Here is a 26,935-nt window from a genome sequence, read left to right as displayed (position 1 = left end):
AATTTGGAAAACGTGTCTTCATCGGTTCTCCAGATCCGTCTAATGGGCCATCTCATTTGGAACACCCAGTATATACAAAAAAACTCACATTCAGTGAACTATTAGATGTATCTGGAGAAAGAAATGGCATAGTGCCTATTAATGATAACGGTTCACAGTATATGGTTTTAAATTATTTTTTAGAATGCAGTGTTGCCAGTTGTAACATTTTTCATGTGAAATTTGTTACTTTATTTTAATAGAACGCTATATATTTCCCCACTTTTGGATGCAACGTTTAATTACAGACTATTATTCATATACATTTTTTGATATCTCAACCATCTCCAGAAATAATAATTTTTCAATATGATGGCAAAACATCAACCTTTGAAAAATATACAGAAAAACAACTCCACATATTCCACCATCCTTGACAACCTACACGTAGTTGTGTTCTGAATGCAGGTGTAAAATTTGAATCAATGAACCACATATTAATTCATTAAAAACCCACACATGAAGAAACATGAGTAACATTGCCGGTTCTTAATAATAAAACCTTATGGAATCACAAGTTCAATACAAATAAATGTCTACTTGAAATACGAAATTAAACGGTATTAGACAAAATGATGGTATTTTAAAATTATAATAATATAAGAGGCACTGCTTTACAGTTGGTGCATTCTTACTTAGAAAATGGGTATCAGTTTGAGGATTTGAATAATTTAAGGTTAGATTTGAAAAGCATATGCTATGGTGTGCCTTTAGGTTCCATCCTCGGATCATTATTTTTTATATAAATGATCTGTATGGTATAAATCTTCATCATGTGTCTTGTTTCCAGATGACACAACTCTTATATGCTCAAGTAAATCTCAGCAAATAATGGATATAACTATCTAGTAAATGAGTGGTTTACCATATGTATACCAAGTACCCAAAATGGTTGATAAAATTATTATTATTATTATTATTATTATTATTACTTTCAATAAACTGAAAAACTAATGTTCAACTTAGAAAAAGTGTTGAGTTTTTGGGCTCTGTTTTTTATGAGAAGTTGGTCAAATCACATTAGGTGCATTACCTGCCAACTGTTGGCTCTTTTTGTCCACAGGCAACTGAGAAATACTGGGGGTTTAGTTACATGTAAACTTGTTTATAATTATTCACTATTTCTCTCGATGATCTAAGGTGGGGTTTTGATTTGGAGCAACAGCATATTTCATAAGTATTTTCAAGCTTCGGAAAAATGCTATCAGAATTCTAGCAAATGCGGGTTTTAGGAAGCATTGCCATCCTCTATTCATTCAGCTTGATATTATGCCACTACCTACCATGTATGATTATACCATATTGTTAGAGATCTATAAAAATATCAAGAATTTCCCGAAACAATTCAACAATCATGATTATTCCACAAGATCTACTGAATTATTATAAATTCCAAGATACAGGCTAGCAGTTTGTCAAAAATTCCTACTAAAAAATAGCTATTCAATCTAGGATATTTGTGATATAATAATGATAATATTTATTTACTTCTCACGTTGAAAAGTATAAAAATTTCTTTTACAAAATACTACACAATAACAAGGAAGACGTCCATATGATGTAAAACATAAAAAATTTAATACAAATTTAAAAACATTCACAGTCATTTACAAATGAAAGGGTAGAACATTTTAATAATAGCTGCCCGGCTAAGGTGAATAATTATTGATTTGCAAATATATATATATATATATATATATATATATATATATATATATATATATATATATATATAAATCGGTTTAATTCGTGACATATAACAAAGAGTTTTCTTTGTAACAGCCCAGCTATTGACTGCAACCTCACGAATTAAACCGATTTATAGTTAATCCAGTCACTAATTATTCTGTTGAAGGTACAAAAATTCGCACCCAGCTCAAAATTGGTACGATAGTTCAAAACACTATTTATTTATTTATTTATTTATTTATTTGACACTTTGGTACATTGAGTACATGTGCTAAGTCATAATTAAAAAACAAAAATAAAACTACAGAAGTTGAACAATACAAAAACAATAAATATGGTTCACGTCCACAAACTTTCACAACATAGAAGTATTATATAAAAAATCGGAGAAGCTCTAGCAAATACTCTCAAAATGTCATGAAAAAGTGTCGTGCAAGAATTCCTCAAGACTGTAGTAACACTTCTGTAAGAGAAGTTTCTTCACCTCAATTTTAAAAAGTTTATCTGACTCGATTTTCCTAATAGATGCCGGCAAGTTATTATAACAGTTTGTTGTATTAAATAGTGGGGAGCATCTAAAGTGAGCCGTTTTGTGTGAGGGGGTTCTTAACAGTTTCCCATGACGGGTGTCTCTACCATGTATATCTGCATTTGTGACAAATTCAGTTATATTGTTACGGACAAAAGTGACACACTTCAAGATAAATAAAGAAGGTGCTGTCAATAGGCCCTCTCTTGAGAAAATTGGTCTACAACTATCTTGAAAATCTATATTAAAAATTAGTCTCAGCAATCTTTTCTGAGCGACAAAAACTCGTGGAAATTCCCTTGCACATCCCCAAGAAATGATATTAAAGCTGATGTGAGAATAAGCCATAAAAAAATAGACATTCATCAATCCAAAATTATCTAGAGTGTTTTTCAATTGTTTGATTGAGTAATATGCGGAATTGAGTTTGTTGCAGACCTTCTGAATATGACCGCTCCAGGTCAAATTTTCGTCTAAAGACGTTCCTAAAAACAAGACTTCGCTGGAAGATCGAATACCATTTATTGTGGAAGAGTCACTGCTGAAATTTTTCCTAATAAATGATTTCATTGAAACAGATTTAGATTTATTCAAAATAAGTTTGTTACGTTGACACCAAGCACTGAATTTATCTATTATTTTATTTATTTTGTCTGACAACTCAACTTCGTTTTTGTCGGCCACAGTAATTGCAGTGTCATCCGCAAACATGGTTATGTGACACTCAGAAAAGAATTCAGACAGGTCATTTATGAAATTGAGGAACAACAATGGTCCCAGGACAGAACCTTGAGGCACTCCTAGTTTTACATCTTTGGGACTTGATAAAATTCCATTGCAGCTAACTATTAGACTACGGTTTTCCATATATGATTTCACCCAGTTCAATAGATTATTTGGGAAACCTAGGCCTGCAAGTTTAATTATAAGAAATTCAGAAGAAATGGTATCAAATGCTTTTGACAAATCGAAAAAAAGTGTTACAACTAGTTTATTCGAATCAACCTGTGTATAAATGAAATTTAATAAATGGTATGAAGCTGATTCAATTGATTTGTTCTTCCTGAAGCCATATTGGTTATTACTAAAAAGATTATTTTGATCCATGTAATTCAAAATTCTGTTACTAACAACTTTCTCAAACAGTTTAGAGAGGGAACAAAGTAAAGATATCTGTCTGTAGTTGTCTACCTCAGTTTTGTCGCCTTTTTTATATAGAGGAAATATGAGAGCCGTTTTAAATACATTTGGAAAACAACCTACAAAAAATGACTGATTCATCAAAAACAATAGTGGCTCGATTATAAGGTCTACAATTTTTTTCACAGTAACTATTGAGATACCATCAGTACCTGCGGAGTTTTTATTTGCCATTGTTTCCAGAGTACCTAGAATTTCGGTCTTTGTGAATGGGGATGTATCGAAGGGATACTGACTAACAGTATTCTTCGAATAGGTACAGGGAAGTAATACATTTTGACCAAAGTGCTCTGAGATGAGCAATTCGGCAGAAGATGAAAAATGTTCAACGAAAAGATTTGAAATTTCTTGTGGATTGTTAATTTCCTCCTTTAATTCATTTTTTAGAGTGATAGGTTTGTTTCCAAGTGCCCTTTTTTTAATTCCCAATTCATTATTTATTATTATTATTCATTATTTACTATGATAAATGAAATCTAAAAAATTCTCATCTATCAGGGAAGAGCCACCGTTTCTGAGATTTAACGATTCAAAAAGTTGAAAGAGTTGTAATCGTCATAATTTGCACACGTTCCCACGCCACCTTTGAGGTAGTGTACTTAGCGCGTTTTTTAAAACTTGGTTTCTCCGGTACAATTGCAAAAAACTGTGTTTAGCAGTTTTTTCGGCGCAGGTGGGGGGTAAAGTCTGAACAGGTTCTAATGTATTGTCGACCAACTTCCATCCCCAGTCTTTTTGGTCTAACTGATAACCCAGCCACATTTGAACTTGGTAATATACCCGTAAAAGATGTAAATGAGCAGCCGCCGAGGTTGGAGGAAGACAAGCTAACTGCAATTGTTTTTCATTTCGAGTGATGATAATGATTTGTTTCTCAGTCCACAAAAATGCATGTCAATCTCATTCTCCAGGAACAAAAATATAATCAGAAATAAGTATCCCTTTGAAAATCACGAACTGAAATCAGTTTCAGAAGTTAAAGACTTGGGAATAATTATAGACTCCAAGTTGTCATTTCCCACGCACAACTTCGGTTTTAGAGGGTTTCTCCATGTTTGTTTGTATTGCTTTGTTTACATGTTACTATCTTGTGCTGTTGTATATTTATAAATAAACATGATCATTATTATAATTCACATATAGAAAAAACCATCAATAAATGAAATTGTATTAGTGGATTCGTCAAAAGAAACTGTCAAAAAATTTAAGAATGGCAATACCTCTCCTCAATTTATATTATGCATATGTACATAGTAGGCTCTGCTTTGCCTCGGTTGTTTGGAATCCTCAGTACCACATAAACATAGATTGTATTGAGAGAGTCCAAAACAAATTTCTTCGCTACATTAGTCACAAATTAAATTTTCCAATTACGAATAGCGATTACAGTCCCATTATGCGCCAATACAATATTATGCCTATGAAGGATAGAAGAACTGTTACATATCTTATCATGATTTTGAAGTTAATGAAATGATTAGTCCACTGCCCAGAGCTTTATTCCAAAATCGAGTTCAATGTTCAGAGTAGAATGTTGAGGCGTACAGAATTCTTTAAGTTAACTTGCACAAGGACAAATGCTGCTCAAAATTCATCACTTTATAGAATGCTTAAAACCTTTAACGAGATTTGCAATGATATTGAAATCTCTTTAGACTGTTTCAAACGTAGGATGAAAAAAATTTTCATTGATAAGTTGTGATCATTTCTGTAGTCTCTGTCACTCTTATAAGAATTATGTTGTTCTTCGATTATCCAATGTATTTTACAAAAAATTAAAATTTACATTATTTTTTCTCAAAGCCCACCTGAACTAAAATTATAAAGTGGGTTCTCTATAGAGTTTGTTAATCTGTTTGTAACCCCCAGTATATTGCCAACCTTATCGAAAATTTTGGAAAAAGCTATGGAAGTTCAGCTTAAGAAATATCTCGAGTACTTCTCAATACTACCTTCGATTCAGTCAGGTTTTCTCAAGGGTTACAGCTGTACAACCGTACTCCTGCACGTGTATACGATATAATCAGAGTCAGAGATCAGTGAAATTGTACTTGTTTGATATTAGTAGATTTTAGTCGGGTCTTTGACACAATCAGCCATAAACTATTATTGAGAATTTTATCTTATATAGGTCTCGCCGATAGTGCTGTTTCGCTCTTTGGATCATTCTTGAAAACTCGTCAGCAAAAGGTCAATATAGACCCAATCCCAGTATATTCCATTAAACCGTGGCGTTCCTCAAGGGTTTATTTTGGATCCATTGCTATTTACCATATATACGTCGAATTTAGTCAAGAGTCTTCAGTACTGCGAAATACACCTATATGCTAATGACACTCAACTTTATTATAGCTTTCCTCCACAAATGACTGATAATGCTTGTTGTCTCAAACCACTGTCTGATTATTAGTAATAGTAAATCTAATGTCATTGTTTTCGGCTCCAAAATCAATCGCAGTACTGTACTTAATGATTTTGATGTTAGTATAAATGAAACTTCTCTCACAACTGTTCAAGAAGCAAAAAGTCTGGGAGTTCTCCTAGATACCGATCTCAGATTTGAATAACACGTCAATTTCACGGTGAGGATTATATACGGTCAAAGACATTTTTTTTCATTGAGGTTGAGGACAATATTATGTGAGGCAACAGTCCTTTTAAATTTTAAGTATGCAGATGTGCTCTATGGTCCATGTTTAACTAGTCAATATAAATCAAAACTTCAAAATTCTTAGTTGAGGTTAATCTATGGCATAAGAGACGTCAAAGAATTTCACACAAACTTAAAACTGTTGGCTGGTTGAATATGAGTAATAGAAGAGTTCTTCATTCTGCAGTACTCTTCTATAAAGTCATACTGACCAAAACTCCTATCTGCATAGAAAAATTACTCATAGGACAGATGTTCACAACCTCAGTGTTAGAAATAAAGGTTTGTTGACGCCTCCTAGTTTTCGACTTGAATTTTTCAGACGCAGTTTAAGTTATCAAGTTTGCGCAATCTATAATAATATTTCTGAAATAATCAAAAAGAGTAGGCTTCAGCGATTTTAAATTAGATTTAAGAAATATTAATTTGAAACTCGGTGATCTATTTTATTATTATTCTCATCATACCATGCCTTGAAAACAGTAGAACGGATTATTTTATAATAATCAGTGCTGCTCCAAGGCAAAAAAAATTGTACGAAAATGACAGATGAAAATGTATGCTTTTCACTAAAATTGTATAGCATCAATGGTCGCCACGCCAACACTGTCATCTGTCATCAGAATAATTGACAAGTGACAGCTTCCCGCATAATGCTGATGGAATAAAGCGATTTGCGCATGCGCAGACACCATCATGTGTGAATATTTTGAAGTGGTTATTACAAATATATTGATTTGATTACTATTTCCATTAATAATAATTGAAAATTATGCATTCACTAATCTAACTTAAGCTTATATTATGCATCAAATCAAATGACAACACAAAGTCTCCTAAAACAAAAATCATGAGAGGTGAGGTGAATGACCCCGGCAGTTGAAACTGTAACAGCTAATAAAAAATAGGGGAGTAAATAAAAACATAACTTTTTTTATTGTAAAAACAAAAATAAAGGACATTCAAAAATAACAATTTCTAAAACTAGATCACAGTACACATGAGATCCTAAGAATAAAAAAATAAAACTCTGAATTATCACATATCTGGTTCATCATTATAAGGTACATTTTCAATTGATTCTTTTTTGTACTGCAGCAAAGCCTTGTCAGGTTTCCAAGCAATGGACCCTCCTTCATACAATGCCATCTTATCATTAATTGCAGAAGAATGGGGCAAGGACATAATAACACGAACAATTATCATTAAATTTGGGAACATAGGTTCACCTAATACATTTTTCTTAATTTGCACTGCCCTCCAGAATGCATTAATATTTTCTTTTGTTTCTTTATCAAAAGAGGCTTCGACCATTAAATTCCATTCGATATTTGCAGCCTCTATATCAACTTCAATATGAGGGAAAAAATTTATAAACTCGGCAATGGAACGTATACTACCCTCACATGCAGTTTCAGGAATAAAATTTGAAGCAAATGATAAAATTTTATCACTGAAATCAAAACGCTCTTTTATTTGAGTACAGATTTCAGTGTAAAATTCCAAACATCTTAACTTGAAACTAGTCAACTCTTGCATGTGGATGTTAATATCTTGCTTAAGCAAAGCATCCACTTTAGCTCCAAAATAAGTACTCTCTATGGGAATGTAGTTGTGAGGATCTGTTACATTGATTTTGTCTATAGACGACTTTCTTTCAAAATCTTCAATTACTTCTTTCTTTATAAAACATTTAATAAATGTCTTATAAAGTGATTTGATTTTACCAAGCATCAAGGGAACTTTTGACTGGGATGACTGTAACTCTACATTAACAGTGTTAATTAATTTGAGAACATATGATAAAAATAATAAATACAATTTATACATATGATTTGTTAGGGCATTTAAAATTTGCTTGCCACTGGGCAAGTTTTCCTCCAATGCTTCTCTCTGAAAAAATAGCTGTAAAGAATTCCAGTGCTCCAGTATTCTGTCTACCACTGCCTAAAATTATAAATATCTATACATGCAGGTAGATAGAAGACAAACAGTTATATGTTATATTACCTGTAAAGATAACCACCTGGTCTGACTGGGATGTAGCATTTTATGGAGTTTTTCATTGGCAAATACTTGAAATTCTCTGAGTGCCGCAGTTCTTTTTGAACTATAGGCAAAGTATGAATATATGTCTCTTGCAAATTGTTCCACAGTGCCAGGAAGCTTCTTGGCAGCTGCCGAAGAACATAAATGTAGAGAATGACAGGAACATCCCTGAACAAAGACATTTGGTTGCAACTCCCTCTTCACTCTAGATTGGACTCCTTTCAAGTTGCCCATCATGACACTGACATTGTCAGAAGCGAAGCCAATAATATTATTGTAGGGAATATCATTGTCATCAAACATTTTTTTCAAAACATTGAAAATTCCTTCAGCTGTTCCACTCTCTGTCTCAATTAAATCTAAGAATCTATCATACACAGATTCATTTTTCCAGTATCTCACAACAATTACTAAACACTTTTTCATGCATATATCTGTAGTTTCATCGATGATAATTGAAAAATGAATTCTCCTCAGATCATTTACTATCTCATTTTTGAAATTTGGCCCTAAATGTCCGACGATTAATTGGGTAGTTTTTTTTCTTTTCAATTTAATTTCTTTGGCAATTTCAGAATCAACATATACACTTTTGCAAAAATCTGGAAAAGTATTCATTAGTGATAATGATAAATCATGTTCACATATATAGCAACAAAGTTTCAATTCAACTTCTCTAATCAATTGTAACTTTGTTTCTTTCACAGAGTTCGGTAATATTTTGTCTATTTGTGCAGTAATTCTTACTGCATGCTCATTTTTTTTTGTGAGTATCATTATTCAAATGCCTAATCATGTGATATTTTCCCCCAGATAATTTTTTTTGACAAATTTTACAAAAAGGGAATTTTTTAGATTTGTCGAGGAATGTAAATTCATTTCCAGATGATTGTGGATTGAGAGTATACATTTTTCGCTTTCTTTTCTTCCTTTCCTGTGGCACTGAAGAATTATTGGATTCATTTTCTTGAGGTATTACAATTTCTTGCGAATCTTGTGTAAATGTATAATAATTATGTTCATCAGCAATTGTAGATGTGCTTGCATGGGGTTCATTATCACCCAAGATATTAGATGAACTCGGAGTTTGAGCATGGGGTTCCTTATTAGGCAAGATATTATTCGATAAAGAACTCGAAGTTTGACTAGATTCTTTTCTAGATAATTTAATCACGTATCTGTAATAAGTGATTCAATATATAAATTGATAAGTCAAATACATAATAACTGGTTACATACCGGTCCATTCATTTCATGCTTTAAACAGTTTAATTAAACTACCAATACTAATACTACCATTCCTAAATATTCATTTAAAATTCGTCTTTTCTCTTTTCTCACCGTGGATTTATTTCTCATTTAGTTTAGCGCTAGGCGGTAGCGGTTTTCGAATTTTCGACAGATTTGACATTTGACTGACCTGAAAATTAAGTTCTTTGTGCTCTGTGATCGACGTGATCGTGACTCAGAGTAATAAAAGTCTTTTATTACTCTGAGGATCGTGTCTATGACTTCTATGGCAAACGGACACGCCTATCATAATGAGACGGAAGACAGAAATAGACATATTATTCGACTATCGAAGGACAAAGTAATTGAAATTTGTAAATATTTAACCATGGCCTCGTTCGAATCAATGACGTAATGTAAAACCAAATGAAGTCAAAATGTATGCTTTTCGTCAATGTGGTATGCATGTACGAAAAAATATTGAATTGTATAGCAATTCGTACAATTGTATAGCCAGGAGCAGCCCTGATAATAATGCTATTCTTATAACACCGCAGCGACTTTTTTGAGGTTAAGTGGAAGAGCAATTAATAACGATTCATCGTTATAAAAATTGAACTTCGCATTTTGTTTCCAACTTATTCATATTTTTGTCCTTACTGTTCATTAACTGTTGAACCTTATTGTGAACAATAAAGGCATTTCTTATTACCATTATGTGATCAAACATTTTTGTGTGAACTAATATTATGATAAAACTGACCGTTTTGCTGAAAACCGTGACAACCCCTCTTGTGACCTTTGACTCGAGTAGTTTTTTTCCACTTATCGGATCGATGAGGATTTTTTAGATTTCATTTATGATGGCGTTTTGAACAATCCTACCAACTTTGAGCTGGGTGCAAATTTTTTACCCCCGATGTCTAAATTGACCGGATAATATGCTGTGTTTAAATGTTATAACATTGCCTAACTTCCCATAAAATATAGTATTTGAAATGCTCAATAAATTACTCAACTCTACTCTCATCTATTTGAAAACTTAATCATCTGACCTCATTGTTTCGACGATAAAACAGAATAATTTTGAAACGGATGGAACAACAAAAAAAGAAAGCCAAAAACACTTCAAACAGTTAATAGTTTTCAGTCAAAAGTTTCTGTTCCATTATGCTCATGAATGTGAAAGTTATGTCGCACCCTGAATTGAAATAATCACAACAATTCTCCATTGAACATCCGGAGTAAAGTACCGGGCATGCCAATGACATTATTCTAGGTCAGTGTCCATTGACGAAAAAATACTATGATTTCCGTTTGGACATTGTACGTGACGTACAGTTTATGATCCATTCTTTCACAAAATTTGCCTAACAAAATTGAAAGAATACGAATGAATAGAAGAATATTTTGAAAATTATGGTACCCAACAATCTAAAACATGAAGTGACCTTCACACGTGACAGAACAACGGGCTTCCAGACTAAAATAATTTCACTTCTTCCCCAGCCGAGTGACATGTAAAATATTTATTTAAATTAATTGGTACAATTTAATTCAATTGAATCAGATCCGGTACGTCGCGTCAGGTCAAATTGTTTTACAGGTTAGGTAAACGGACACGTTTCAACCAAAGAACTAAACTTTCAGTTTTTTCAGGTGACAAAAACTAATAAAATAAATGTTTTTAATGAAATCAACAAACCTTCATGAGATATATAAATATCGTAGACGATTTACAGCTATCAAAAAGGAAAATATTATTTTTCACATCAATATCAAAAAAATTGGTGATTTATCTGGTTTTTAAACTAGATGCCTCATTTGCAAGTTTTCGAGTTCTGTGGTTTTAAAACTTTATCGCCCTTTCAAAAATTGTTGCACTTTCTCAAATATACCGGGTGGCAAACAAAACGAGCAGAGTTGATTTCAGGAAGCCCGTCAATATTTTATAAATTTGCAGAAATCCGTATATTTTTTATTCATAAGGGAACACTTTTTTTCGGGATTCGTGAATTTGCCCCTTGTATATCCAATACAAGGTGTTCTGGAATATTATAAAGATTAAAAGTATCATTTTTGAAAATTTCACGGTCGTTATGATTTCAGGATTTTTACTTATAGTAAAAAAAGCTTCATTTTGCCACAAATGAAGTGATGATTATATTGATTGTGATTGTACTCTGAGTCAGAAAAATGCTTACAAGTGGTACAAGCTTTTCGGGAAGATATGAATGACGTCGATTACCCTGGACGTCTCAGCACATCAACAATCGATGAAAATATTAGGAAAGTGAATAAAATTGTTCTGGAGACTCTTCGAATCTGGGTCATAACTGGTGACGAATCGTGGGTATATGGTTATGACACCGAAACCAAAATCCAATCGCTCCAATAGAAGAGTATAGGATAGTCAAGACCTAAAAAAAGTGCGCCAAATTCGATCAAATGACAAGATGTTGCCCCTGTTTTCTTCGATTACCGTGGCGTAGTGCATCAGGAGTTCTTGCCACATGGCAGTACGGTCAATAAGGAATATTATCTTGTAGTTATGCGCCGCTTGCGATGAGCAATACGAAGAAAACGTCCAGTATTGTGGAAAAACAATGTATGGCCTTTGCATAACGATAATGCACCTGCTCACTCGTCATTGCTTGTTGACAGTTTTTTTTTTGCCTAAAACAACACCGTAATCATGTCTCCGCCACCGTATTCATCAGATTTGTCCCCCTACGAATTTTTTCTGTTCCCAAGATTGAAGAGTCACATGAAAGGACGGAGTTTTGCGACGATTGAGGAGATAAAAACCGAATTGCTGAGGAAACTCAAGGACATACCAAAAAGTGCATATCAGAACTGCTTTGTGGATTGTAAAAACTCTGGCACAAGTGTATTATATCTGAGGGGGACTAGTTTCAAGGAAACAAAGTAGAAATTGATGAATAAATGAATAGTTTTTGAGAAAAATGAAAATTCACCTGATAGCGTATGTTGATAGATGGTGCATGTATCGAATTCTGCTGAATCAAGCCATTAGATAAAATTGAAGTGATTCAAAAAGCGCTGATTCTATGAAAACGATATCTAAATCAATAAATTCCTTCAATATTAATGTAAACTGTAGTAATGTATGAACCTCTGAAGAAGCTAGCCACTCGCGCCTGCGAAACGTCAGGAAAAAAATCCAAAAATAGTTGGCCTTCAATCCCGAATAAAAATAGAGACACTGAAAAACCTTAAACATTTTTTTTCTGATTGATTCGGCCGTTACTTGATGAAGATCCATAGTAATTTCAAAAACTACACCTCACGATTGGATCTTCACAAACTTTATTTTGAAAAATATATCACATGTTTCGCTAGCACAGTAGCCACTATTGTGCGAAAAATGTGATATATTTTTCAAAATAAAGTTTGTGAAGAACAAATCGTGAGGTGTAGTTTTTGAAAAAACCTTAAACATTTTGTCAAAAATATCTACGGAGAGGAAAAATGGAAACACAAGAGATGAACTCAAGATGTGTGAGCCTCTCAAGAAGCAAGCCATTCGCGTCGGCGAAACGTCAGAAAGAAATTCCAAAAATCGACGGCCTTCAAACCCGAAAACCTCGGCCACGAAAGCCTTAAATTTTGTCAAAAATGTTTGTTTTCAATTTCAAAAATATGATTGCTAAAGGAAAATAATTCTTTGCCAGAATTCCAAAGCTCAAATAAAAGCATTTGCTAATTTAATGATTCTGAAGTTTCAGTTGTGTTTTTTGAATGACGCCACATATTATTACAAACTATTATATATATTGATCGGGACAGTTCCAGAAACTGGTGATTATTGGGTTCGGGAGTAATGAGGTGATTTTTCTACCAAGGACTCCAATAATATTAACAAAGTGATAGAGCCTGCCTAGTTTGAAGAGAAAATCTCGATATTTCATTCGCGTTTCCCCCTCTTTTCAGATAACATTCATCTCACACGGAAATGAAAATTCCAAGAAAAATATCGTTTTACTTTCATGGTCGTGGAAGACTACATTAGGCTTTTCAACTTTAATTAACGGGATGGTGCGAAATGAATGATTTCACTAAATTCGGCACTTCTCATTTGTATTAGCAACTTTGTTTTTCCTCGACAGTTTCGATGATCAGATCTGTCGGAGTTTATGCAGTTACTTGCTTCAGAGAGAGTTTTTCAATGAGGTTACCTCATGTGAGTGGCGTTGTTCCAATCCAAAGTAAATATACGTCTCATTGGCATCCAGATGATGCAGGATTGCTTTTGTCTACAAGCCGTGCATCCTCTCTGAAGTCTCCAGATCGTCCTATTTTGCACATTTGTTTTTCCTGAATTCTATACCGATATACTCTTCCATCATAGAGGATCATATACAGGTTATGCTTATAATATATCGAATCCGAATTCTGCGTTACATAATATATCTATTTATGTAGCGATTCCTCTCTTTGATCCTCTCTGCTCATATATTCGTTCGAATACTCGGACAGTAATCGTGTGTGTTCGATGCTCGTAAACAACTCATAACACGAATTTAAGTATGTCATTGGTCTGTAATTATTAGCATTAGAAAAATCTCCATTTTTTGGGATAAAATTAGTCTGCCTTTTGACAAACCAATCCGAAATTAACTGCTTTCCCTCAAGTCATGAGTTCAAGCCACTGGTTGATGACGGAGAGAGTCCTGAAGCAGCAAAATTTTTCAAATATCATCAGGGTTATCGGGTTGCGCAGGGTTATCGGGTTGAGCTTAGGCTGTCAAAGCTGTCTACAGAAAGCTTCGAACTGCCCTAGGGCTGGAGTGTCTAGTTCGCATGGCTGCGGATATTCATAAATGTACTTCCAGAAGGATTCCACCGCGGTCGGCGAATTATCTACGAAACGCGGAGACTCTTATCATTAAAAAAGAAGGTTTCTCGCTGAACTTGAACTCGTCTAATTATTGACTTTTTGCAGCCACTAGTATGCTATCAAGGCAGTGCTTTTTGGTGATCAACAGCATGCCTTGACTCGTAGTGAATTTTTATAAATATTAGACCAAATCATCTAAAAGAACAATTCGTTCAGGCCAGTCTCAACTCCCTACACTGTAGGTTAATGGACTGACACCTATCAGAAAACAACTACTCCCCTGGCTAATACCACGAAGGGCGTTGGATTATATCCGACAGATGTCAGTGCAGGATTCTTCACTAAAGTTATTCCTGCATATGCTGTTGGCGATACAACTGCCGCAATAGATTTTCAATTATTGGAACACATTTGCAGACCGGTTTCTGGCTGTTTGGCCACTCGTCAGTGCAAGGTAGTGTCTATCATCAACATAAAGACGATGATTTCCGATAATTGAAAATCAAATTCCTTCAGAGTATCATTCCTCGAACTAAGCTGAAGCATACAACAAACAACAGGTCGCCTCATCTGCTTGTGGACGTAGTAATCAACTGCATATCCGAAATTTGCCCAATTCCTCGTATAAGGAATAAAAACTTCACATATAGCCAGTGGGCATACTTGAAGACTGGCTATAAATCAATTTATAGCCAGTCTTCAAGTATGCCCACTGACTATGTGTGTATAATTATTAGTGCAACTGACGTGTTACGTGTTCATCCAAAATGAGGCTATATTCTTGAAAAAAATACAATTGTATTTTAGATTTTTAGATACCACTGCAGTATTAATGCATAGTTCGAGAAGCGAAGATCTCAGAGAATTTTTAACAGCAGTATACAATGCAAAGATAGCGGAACCAGGAAGACAATTCGTAGTTCTACTAAATAGAGGTGAAAGTGTATGTATACCACATATTCCCATAGTGCTATCTTCAAAAAACATTTAAATAAAACATTACTTTTTAGAGTTTTTCAGTTGATGTTCCAAGACCATTTCAGTTGCCCAGTATACCTGAAAATGTAAGTATAAAATCGATACAAAATTTATCCAACAAAAGGTTGAACGCTCCATTCAATAAAAAATTTCATATTTTAGAGGAATCTCACCGAGTATTTCAATGCCGTCGACACACACAACATGATGGTAATTTTTGCGTCGATGTTATTCGAAAGGAGGATAATATTTCGTTCAAAAAAACTGAAGAGACTAAGTGCCTGTGTTCAATCAGCCAACGATATCATTTACCCAATGATATGGCAACACATTTTCATACCAGTGTTGCCAATGTCTCTCATAGATTATCTCTTAGCACCGATGCCATTTCTAATTGGAGTTCCAGAGGAGGTTTTTAAGGTATGAGTGACTTCGATAATATTTTTTAGTAACATGATTTTCAAACCTTACTTTTGTTTGAAACCGAAGCCCTCAAACAAAGCATTTGTGAAATACCTTACAGTGAAAGCTACACAAAAAAAGGTCATTTTTCCATGTGGTCGGTTGGGGACATTGAATAATATTTAAAATTAGTCACTTGCAGTATTATAGTTTCTGTTTCATATTGTTCAATAATTTCATGTTATCAAATTCAATAAAAATCCGTTAAATTCCTTCTCAAATCACTTCCTTCTTTTTTAGCAAGTAAGAAGAAGTGAGATCGGAGATGTCGTGATATTAGATGCTGATGCTAATACAATTGAAACCCCTTTTGATGACTTGGATAGCCTTCCTCAGGAAGTGGTGAGTATGATAAACAAGAAGTTCATCATCACTATTGTCACAAGCATGACATGAGTATAAATTCCAAATATCCTCTGAAACCAATATATTATTGCAGGTGAGTTCTTTGAGGAAGCAATTCAAAAACAAACAACTGGGAGATGGTGTCTCTAGGGCATTTTTGAGAGCATTGGTTCAGTTGATAGGTGGATATAGAGATGCATTGAAGTTTCAGCCTGGACAGAAAGTAACCTTTGATGAACAAAGGTTTATCGAAACAAGACCTATGTCCCTACAACCGTTTTTGAAAGAAATGTTGCATTTACAAATATTTCAGCAGGTACAGTATTGGCAAATATTTTCAGGCTAATTGTTGGCCCCAAAACAGATCCCTGTAGTACAGCTCTTTTGATTTGCTTCTGTTGACTTCTCTCATTTTTACTTTCGATCATTTGTGTATGACTATTAAGAAATCAGTTGAATAGCTGAAATGATTTTCCATGTATACCGTAATAACTCATTTTAACTAGAAGTGCTTCATGATCAACACAGTCTCTAGTATAGCTGTTAGATCTGTAAATATCCCAATACATTGTTCCTTACTTTCGAAAATATTTTCAATGAATTTGGTTGATTGAATAGCATCTGATATTGAAACACCATTGAAAAGAAACATTTCACAATTCTATCTTTGGGAAAGACAATTTTTCAGGGATCAAACTGTATCTGAAGACCGTATCGAAGAGAGATGTACTAGAAAATGAATATTTCGAAATAAAATCTCGAAATATTCATCTCTCCCAACTACCTCTAGCGTGGTATTAGCCGGAGAAGTAGTTGTTCTCCGACAGACATTTACCAAAACCTACAGTTCAGGTATCTCTCCTCGATACAGTCTTCAAACACAGTTTGATCTCTGTTAGTGTATTGATACATGGAATGTTTATTCCCCGCTTGAGGCTTTGTTCACGAGATGGAGCTGTTGCTAGTTAACAATTTTTCTCTAAGAAGAAGGTTTCATAGATGAAGTTGAGCCGCGTTGAAATTATTCGAGTCCCAGCAACTTTGCTGTTTGGTCGGATCTTTCCCGCACTGATGATAGGTAATACCTCGCAACCACTCTATAGGTGATCTACACAAATAATTTCAGCATGGTCCTGTTGCTGGGATTATTATTATTAATGTCTGTCGGATATTATTTAATATCTAGCGTTGTATTAACCAGCGAAGTAGTTGTTTTCCGACAGTCATTTACCAGAACCTATGGTGTAGATCAGCGGTCGGCAACAGGCGGACCGCGAAAAGTCGAATATCGGACCGCCAAATATTGTAATGTGTTATATACCAAGTATAAAAATTAATACCTAGATAAGGTATACAATACCTTTATTAATTGAAGTAATATTTTTAAGCCACATAGAAAGTATATACTTATTTTATTTCAAGTTGCCTAGTCAACCTGTTTCACAAGTACCTACAACTGATTTGGTTTTATTAGTTTGCTATCTACCCCATGTGTATGTGTGTTTGTGCATGCTTGCCACTATTTTGTTTTGTTGAAACAAGCGCGAGCGAGTATCAAAATCGGGGGTGCGAGCGGGGGAAGCATACTGTCAGTCGTAACGCAAACCGCGGAGCAACCATTCATTTGTTTGGTGATTTTTGGCGTTTTCATAATATTTTCGTACCTATGCTAATATGGATTCTAAAAAGCGTGAAGTGGGCAGTGAAAATAGGAGGTTTCTGGCAGAATGGACTGAACAATATTGTTTGGCAATGCCTAATAGGCCTCTAGCGGTTCCAGTGCGCCTTATATGCAATAAAACTGTCGCTATTGTTAAGAGTGGTAATTTGAATGGTAAATTTTCGTTTTGAGGGCACCCGGCGATTTTGAAAAAATTTTTGAGTGTACTTACGTATTTTGATGCGTAGATTACGAATCCGAAAAAAAAAGCGGCGCTCTCCCTAATTTACAAAGTCACGGCCCTTCAAAGTTAACAAAAGGGCAACTTTTCAGTCGTCTTTTTTACAAAATAAACTATTTAAAAACAAGCATTTATTCACTAAGTCACCTTTACACCTTATTCCTCCTTCTTTGACACTTTTCACTTCAATAATCAACATTTTTCCAATAAAAATGTTAAAAAATGTACGGAGCTGCTTTTTGGTTACATATCTCTGAATTTTACGTTTTTAAGGTTAATGGTATGGTTGGTTCGACTGATGCAGTCCGCATATTCCTAAAGTAATTCAAATGTTTTTTACCTTCATTCTTTAGATCGTGAATTGGTTTTTGGTGGTGTATTACGAATTTGAAATAGTAGGCGGCGGCAAATACCAACCGCTTTTTTCTGAAATGTCACTAGTAACTAACCTAAAAATACAATAATGTCACCAGGAGAAGCATTCGTTTTTATATTAAGTTTTTTATAAGAAAAATGTTCATTATTGAAGTGAAAAGTGTCAAAGAAGGAGGAATAAGGTGTAAAGGCGACCTAGTGAATAGATGCTTGTGTTTTAAATAGTTTATTTTGTGAAAAAGAAGGCTGAAAAGTTGCCCTTTTCAGAAATTTGAAGGGCCGTAACTTTGTAAATAAGGGAGAGCGCCGATTTTTTTCTTTCGGATTCGTAATCTACGCATCAAAATACGAACACGCAAAAATTTTTTCAGAATCGCCGGGTGTCCTCAAAACGAAAATTTACCATAAAAATCCACAGATGCAGCGCTTAATAAACAGCAGAAACCATTTTCAGATTCTGAGATGGTGAAAAAATATATGTTGGAAGTAGTCACGGCACTTTTTGAAGAAAAAAAGATGTCGCTGCATTTCAAAGTATTCCATTATCAGTGAGAAGTAATACACGAAAAACGGAAATTTTTGCTGCTGATATTAAAAACACTCTTCTTGAACTTCTGTAAAAGACGCCTTGCTACGCCATAGCACTTGATGAATCATGTGACGTTGTTGATGATGAACAAATGTCTAATTTCGTAAGATATCTTGATATTGAGTGTCAGATTTTTAGGGAAGAGTTGTTAGCATTATTGCCGTTGAAAGGTTACACTCGAGGAGAAGATTTATTCAAGGTCATTGATGAATTTATTACTAAATCTGACATTAGTTAAGATAAAATGGTGTCGCTTTCAACTGACGGGCCCCAGCAATGATTGGCAAAGAAAAAGGTGTAGTAAAGAGAATCAGGGATATACACTGAGGTCTAATATCGTATCAGTGCATAATTCACCAGGCAGCCCTTTATGGAAAACAGTGCTACACTGAAAGAAGTGATGGACAGCTTGGTCAAGTTGATTAATTTTATGAGATCTCATTCTGCTCTTCAGCACCGACATTTCAAGGAGTTTCTTTCTGACAGCGTATTCTGACTTACTGTAACACGACAAAATGTTCGTTGGCTAAGTAAATGTCAAGTTATTGAAAGTTTCTGGCTGATGAAAGAAGAAGTAACCTCCTTCTTGCAAAATTTAGATACGGAGGGAGCCAGAAAGCACAAACAAGCGTAATATGCTGGTCGTGGCTTTTTTAAAAGATATTTTGAAATATTCAAATGCGCTCAACACATAATCACAAGGAAATGGAAATTTAATATGTGATCTGATACAAAACGTATTGAAAAAGATATTGCAAGACAAGAATTTATTCATATTCCGACAATTCTTTAATATAAAAGGAACTCTGGAGAAGACATTGCAGTGTTTGTAAAATTTCTGGCCGATCTTAGGAACGAATTTGCTACAAGATTCCAAGACTTTGCAGAGATGGGCAAGCTATCTCCGTTTCTTAAATGTCATTTGAAGTTGATGTAGTAGCAGAATGGACAGATGTGGCTGCCAAAGGCATCACTTCAAATGGAGATAATTGATTTGCCAGAATATGATTTGCAAATATATAAAACGGCATCCACTGAAGAATTTCGGACCAAACATGTTCCAGAAAAATATGAAAATTGCAAGAAACCAGCTATAAATTTGGCCACTATGTTTGACTCGTTCGAGATTAACGGTCGCCCACCTAGAAGACACACTTGGAATTTGGAACTATAAAAAACTGGCTCAAGACCGTCGGTGTAATTTCCCACATTAATTTCAGGTCTTGTGTTTTATAATTCAGAATAGGTAGCACTTAATTTTTATCAGTTGTTTTTTCTGGACCTTGTCAAAATTTTCCCACAGTTATCTAAAACTACTTGCCGACCCCTAGTTGGGAGAGATGAATATTTCAAAATTTCATTTTGAAATTTTTATGATTTCTTTCATCTCCACCAGAATATGCATATTTTTTAATATAGTTAATTTTCAATCACTTTCAACTCTGTAGTTGCATGAAAAAATTTTGTTAGTGTGTCATAAAAAATTATCTCGTATAAATGCATTTTCCTCAGGAAATACAAAATTGGGAGGTATTCCTTGAAATGAGAAATTAATAGAAATAAATATAGTACTAACATTGAAGAACTTCTTATCTCTTTGTTTTACCGATTTATACTTCAAACATGATAAGATTCATATAATTCCGTTGTTAGTTTACGATTTAATTTCAATATAATATACATATATGATGTCCCAAATAATTAAGTCGCGAGTCTAAACTATAAGGGTTTGATATTTACGTTTTTTTACTGATTTATTTTTCTCCAGTTTATAGAGGAACGTCTTACAATGCTGAATACAGGTCAAGGCTTCTCGGATGAATTTGAATTTGAAATTGAGAGATACTCTGCAAAATCGGGTTCTAAATTGAAACAACAGTATAAAGAATGGACATCGACGATGAAAAAGGAGGGAACTGCATTTTTCAAAAGTGTAAAGGATAAGGTAATGACTTCCTTTTTTCACAATTACAGATAATTACTTTTCAATTTTTTAGGCTAATCCTGCTATGAAATCTGCAGTCAAAACGGTGCGTTTCTCTTTATTATCTGAATCAATTTCCACAGAGGTTTTTCGAGCAAAATTAACTAGGGGAAATATATTCCGTCACAAGTAAAATTTCATCAAGTTTTTCATGCTGTCGATTGTGGATGTTGTAGATTTCTTTAAAAATGACACCAAATTTCAATTCTTCTAGGTGAAAGATGGCGGTAAAGGGATGAAAAGTGCTTACAAAGGTTTGCGTTCTAAGCTGAAAGACAATCAAAGCCCGCATCAGTTGGAAAATGGCCTAGACAGAGGTGAGAAGCACCATTCTGCACCAAATTCTCCTACTGGCAAACGACGTACAATAACAGCAGTTACAACATATCGAAAAGATGCAGCAATGGCTCTAAAAAGTTCATCTATGCAGAGGTTAGTAATTTCATAAATTCCAATATCATTTGACGTTTCGCAAATATTCACTTCCCAATTGATTGTATTCATTGATAGAAACTACAGTTTCCCAATTGCATAGGTTTAGATTGTTGTAAATCTATGAAGTGTGTGTTGTATAATAATTTTTCAATATGATAACAAAGAAATGACAAATTTGAATAAAAAACTTACTTTCATGTTCTGGCCTTCAAACATTTATCTTGCAAAATTTGTTAAATAAATTAGGAAACGGTTAGTAAATGTATATTTTCTACAATACATATTGTTATGTTCGTCTTTCTGTGCACGTGTCTTTCTTGCATTGTCAAACAATACTGAAAATACTGAAAAAAAAACTCTGTGAAACTGGATTTATTATTGAAGATGTTCTGAATTTCAATGCCTTCAATTTGGTCAGTTGCATAAAAATAATTATGGAAACCTGATATAAATAGAAAGAAGCCCCACAAAAGAGGTCAAGGTTAAAATATAATCTTTGAGTCGTCTCAAAAAGAACATGAAAGAGAATCAGGAGACAGTGAAAGTGAAAAGTCGCCCATCAAATTGAAAGACAGACAAAAACCTTGAAAATGCATAGAAGATTGAATTGACAGTAGTGAAAGTAGCTCAAGAAATGATAACAGGAGCGAATTCTATGAGAAATATGGCTGGGGAGTACTACAAGAAACGTTTGATCTTCCTCTTGAAGATAATCACTTTGAGATCGAAACACATGTCGAGGTGTTAAAATAACGGTTTGGTGTTGGGAAAAAACTCTAGTAGTATTCATGCGACCATAACTACCTTGTCCCGACCCCCTCTTGATTTTGAGAATTTATGACGTGAAAAGTGATGTCTTTTAAAGCTTATCTTTGAAAGCTAGGTGAAATTTTCCATATTTTGTCTTTTCCTATGTTACGACTAGCTTTCACAAAATTTCGTGAATTGGTTGGGAAAATTCACCTTAATGTCACTTTTTCTGTATAAGATGAGTCACTATTATGCTATTTTGGAGCCACTTTGGTGCTGGCAACTGTGATTCTATGTAATATTCCTTGTCATAAACTGTTTTACTGAATTCGTCTGTTTTTGTACATATTTTTTGTTCTAATATTTTCCAGTAGGGGGACTGTACAATTTGTTGGGCAATAAATGTAATTATGTGAATTGTGAATCTCCTCACAAAAATAGCAAAATTTCAATGTAATTTCATTCAATGTTCACTGTCGAAAACAAGCATAATAACAATAGTATCCAACACAGTAGTAAATCCAAAAAGAGGTTACAGAATCTGATTCAATGTTACCAAGCTGATGGGAATCTAAAACCCACAGATTAAATGTATGAAGTATTCACATTTGGTAACCTTGACTCGGAGATTTTTAACGATGCTAAATTCGGACACGTTGGTGGTGAGTGCAATTATCTGTTTGAATTGATATTGCTTCTATTACTTTCTAAAACTGTCACTTCCAAAAAATATTTTGCATATTCGATAATCAACTATAGACGGTTATTTATCGAGGATAAAAAAAATCTGCCATTTGATATCTTAGTATTTTTTAGTTACTGATGTAGGATTATTAGTTTCTTTTTTAATTTGTGAACACGATGATATTATAGATCCTACAGTCCACTTGGTCACTCTTCTCCACCATTATCACCTGATGAATTGGATACTCCAAGAAGCAGTAGCCCTGTTGAAATACCCCAAATCGATTTGATGAATGAGATGGAAGACTTATTACAGTTACGCCTTGATACTCCTCCTGTAGATAGATCAGTGAGTAATGATCACTATAATTTGCAGTGCAATATTTTTTTCCAAATCTTCATTTCAATTTCATTTTTACTATTGTCTATACATTGCTTTTTTTATCTTCAATTTGACTTCTGTTCCTCTTCATTTGCTTATTGAAAATAACAACCAGGGCATTGATTTCTCATTATTTTCGGTAATTTTTGTTGACATACGATTTCACTTGGGTTGAAAAGATTATAATTTGATAAGCATTTCATTTATAAAGATACTTTGTATGTGAACTTTCAACAAGTACATTTGATGCTTGAAATGTATAAATATGTTTTTTTGTGGTGTTATTATTTGTTTCAAATGTCTCTATTGCTTGTTTCGCTTACAGTTGAAGCCAGTAAGAAGCCTGGAAAACTTCAAAAACACCTCACCAGTAAACAGCCCAGATCGATGGCTATTGAATACCCGTATTAGCGCAACGGCAGCATCACCATCTAATCGCTTTTTCCTTCAGAACCTTGGTCATTCCCAGGAAACCCAAAACCTCCTGCAATCCCCAGACGATATTTTCCTTACCCCTCCAGTACCTCCTAGAGTGCCGCCTAGAGATGATAGTAGGGATTTCTTTAGCAGTACGCCTTTTGTCGTTGGTGGTGGGCACAGTGAAAATGGAGATCCCTTGTTTTTTGTCGCTAACCAGCATTCGGTTGATATCGTTAAACTGTCACCCCCTACGTGTCTGCCTAGGCGGAAGGTAATGGCCATTTTCGCAAAACTTTTAATTACTAAGGCTGCTCGATAAAGGATCTGAATTGTATATAAAGAGTTATGCTAAGCTTGTTTTACATTTTGATACCTTGTTTATGACTTCTCAGTACCTTTACGAAAATGTAAAGTTCTCTGTTATTTCAAAAGTTAATATAAAAGAGAATGATTAGGTTATAGTGTAGGTTATGAAGATTTGGAAAAACAGTGGTCTCAGTAACGATTCCTGTGGTACCCCTGTTTGACTATGATAATAATAACTTTATTTATTCATTTGAAAGGTTTCACACAACATAATGATAATAATAGTTGAAAAGAAAAATTACGATAAGTGCAAAAGAACTTGTTTCATATAAAATGAACAATACAATTTCAAGAATTTATTAAAACACAGGTATAATATATAGATATAAAGTTAAACCTATAACATTAATGATAGTAAAAAGGATTGCCACTAGCTATCGTTAGTGGCAATTTCAGTTACACAACGTAAAATGCAATGTAAATAAAAGTTGAACTTTTAAACAATGGAAAGAATAATACATACCTATATACTAGTAAGAGAAAATGGCTCAATAATTGGAACACAATAAAATATATAATATAAATAAAACAATGTAGTGTGTGGTTTCCTAATTGAAATGATTACCTAATCATGTATATTGACTTCAAGTATTTTTCTGTCAACAAAATCGGAAACTACTATCCTAGGTTGAGAAAAAATTAAGTCTTATTTTTTTTTATCAAGTGAATTATTTGAAAAGTACGATTAGTATTTCGGAGCCAGGTAAGTATAAGAGTTTGGTATAAGAGTGATTTTTGTGTATGGGGAATAACATAATACTCAGTGTATATTTGATTTGATTTTTCTATTCCCAAAAAATTTTATCAGATCATGAGTGATTCCTTAACTCAAATAATGCATTTTAAAAATTAATAAAACGTGATCCAGATAATCAGAGGCCTTCGAGAGTTTATAAATATAATAATTTTTTAATTGAGAATCCACACTAGACACTAACTGAAATTGTACGGGTCTCTTTCAATCCTATGATCTTTTAATCTTTTGTAAATATGTGCTAATTTGATGAGTTAAGGTAATTTTGTGTAGGAAACGTTGGACATAATTTGAGATACTGAAAAGTTCTCTTTTTTGAACTATTTAATCTGTAATAGGATGGAAAAACAGAATGGTGCAATACCAATATGTCAAGATCAAACAATATTGTTTCACAGTGAATAATCACAAGAAACTTCCAATCATCTCAGGTGTTGAAGATTATCTTATATGGGGGATAAGGAGGGGGTAGATGAAGTTTTGAAAGGTTATTGAGAAGTCAAAAATCTACATGGAAATTTGAAATTTATGCAACAATTTATAAGTGAGAGTGATACAGCACTTGTGTCTAGCAGTCTTAATGAAATGTTTTGTACATATATTCATTCATGTCAACCAGTTTTTATAATCAATCATTTGCACTGCTTTAAATCAGTGAAAGCACTATGTTCTAAAAACTGTTTTAATCACCATCATAGGCTTCGCCTACACACATATAGTCCCTTTTATTTTATTAGTTGTTCCTCATGAGCCAGACACATCTCTTGATAACTTTAAGAGTGATTTTACCGACGCTGCAGAGTTTCATCTCTGATGTCACAAACAATGTGATCACTTCTTACTGTTTTTTTTTGGTAAATAAATAAAGGGAAAACTGAAAAGTTCACCCCGAAAAGTAACTGCGTAATATAAACCACTGAAGAGTCCAGTCAGTAACTTGTATTCATAAATCTTGCCTACAAATTGAAAAAAATTAAATTTCAATACTTAGCTTTCTTTAGTGGTTGAGGTTTTAGAAAACGATTTTTTTCCGTTATCAAAAACATAAAATTCACTTTTTGACATATGTCAAAAAAACAGTAAGAATTTTCGAGTCCTCCACAAAAAATGGTCTTTCAAAGAATTTGATCACATAATGTTGTGTCCAGGGTCGTAGCGCCACCGTATTTACCAAATTTGTCCCCCTGCGACTTTTTATTGTTACCAAGATGGATGAGACCTATAAAAGGATGGCGTATTATATCTGAGGGGGACTACTTTGGAGGGGACAAAATAGAAATTGATGAAAAATATTTTTTGGGAAAAATGAAAATTCACTAAATTTTTTGAACAGACAGCGTACTTCTCAGCTAACTGTATGATTCTTAAGGAACACGGCGATTAATGATCTGAAATTTCGAGTTGTTTGCTTTGATTTATGGTTAGTGATATTTTTTACATATACGATATTGATCTTCCACAAATATTAAATGCTGTCAGATCTATTTTCCAGGATTTGACCATTTAAATATAATTACCAATAAATATTTTTGTTGCCAATTTTACTAATCTATTTTTATTGCAGCACAATGAAGACACAGAGGACCTCATAAAGTTGGATTCAACATCAGATATAGATGACTTTGATCCTCTGAAGTCCACACCTTCACTACAAAGTAATTCCTCTAAACTTCCATTATCAATATCAAACCCAGTGTACTCATACGAAAACCATTCTTTGAAACAGAACGGTAGCAATTCACATTCTCAACAAAGAACAAAAATAGAGTGCAGTCGAAATGATCAGGATCTTTTGCAAGAGTATGGTTTAGATTTCAGTTTTTCGACAATTCCGAACCAGAGTAATTTTGATCCCTTTCAAACAAATAAGGTCAATTTGCAAAGTCAATGGACAAAGTTCGAATGATGTGCAAAATTGTTTTGTTTTAAAATTTTATTTATACAATCACGTTTTTATTTATATCTTGATTAGAAAAATATATTACTCATTTTTATTGTTTGTTATTTCATTTGCAGATGTATTAGTAAAATCTACTGTAAAATCCTCAAGTTATTAGGCACAACATATAAAATTTCTCCTAAGTAGGGATGTATTCAGCCTACTGCATATCCTTAAATCAAAAAGACACTGAGGTTTATTTTTGAAGTATAGAATTAGCTGTGATATATTTGTAACTTTTCTTAAATATATGTAGATTTTATTACTAATCCATATATTTGTTAATTTGCACAGTGAAATAGTGATATTAAATTTTTAAAATAT

General features: G+C 33.7%; 2 protein-coding genes across 3 annotated transcripts in view; one reads left to right on the top strand and one right to left on the bottom strand.

Moving 5' to 3' along the window:
- The window catches only part of LOC111505691 (DENN domain-containing protein 1B), a 28,915-nt gene extending 2,249 nt beyond the window's left edge, over window positions 1–26,666 (top strand). Inside the window, exons 4-14 of one of the 2 annotated variants that reach the window (XM_074182022.1) lie at window positions 15,055–15,190; window positions 15,258–15,311; window positions 15,388–15,645; window positions 15,928–16,029; window positions 16,127–16,348; window positions 20,666–20,842; window positions 20,895–20,927; window positions 21,096–21,313; window positions 22,940–23,099; window positions 23,458–23,823; window positions 26,237–26,666. In XM_074182022.1, coding sequence (XP_074038123.1) covers window positions 15,055–15,190; window positions 15,258–15,311; window positions 15,388–15,645; window positions 15,928–16,029; window positions 16,127–16,348; window positions 20,666–20,842; window positions 20,895–20,927; window positions 21,096–21,313; window positions 22,940–23,099; window positions 23,458–23,823; window positions 26,237–26,578 — 2,068 coding nt within the window. In that variant the 3' untranslated portion in view covers window positions 26,579–26,666. The remainder of the gene's footprint in view (window positions 1–15,054; window positions 15,191–15,257; window positions 15,312–15,387; window positions 15,646–15,927; window positions 16,030–16,126; window positions 16,349–20,665; window positions 20,843–20,894; window positions 20,928–21,095; window positions 21,314–22,939; window positions 23,100–23,457; window positions 23,824–26,236) is intronic. The other variant, XM_074182023.1, reaches the window with a different exon arrangement.
- Window positions 7,146–9,914, bottom strand: LOC141485527 (protein FAM200B-like). Its single transcript, XM_074182364.1, has 3 exons — window positions 9,396–9,914; window positions 8,118–9,334; window positions 7,146–8,054 (listed from the first exon to the last, which is right to left on the bottom strand). Exons 2-3 carry the CDS (start codon window positions 8,931–8,933, stop codon window positions 7,146–7,148), a joined length of 1,725 nt encoding a protein of 574 aa, XP_074038465.1. The 5' UTR covers window positions 8,934–9,334; window positions 9,396–9,914.
- Window positions 26,667–26,935: the final 269 nt, after the last annotated feature.

The sequence above is a fragment of the Leptinotarsa decemlineata genome, unplaced genomic scaffold, assembly GCF_025532065.1.
Source record: "Leptinotarsa decemlineata unplaced genomic scaffold, Ldec_3_MD MMD2_tig00026328_RagTag_RagTag, whole genome shotgun sequence".
NCBI lineage: Eukaryota > Metazoa > Arthropoda > Insecta > Coleoptera > Chrysomelidae > Leptinotarsa > Leptinotarsa decemlineata.
Note: the sequence above shows the minus strand (reverse complement) of the source record. Positions and strands in the feature narration are given on the sequence as shown.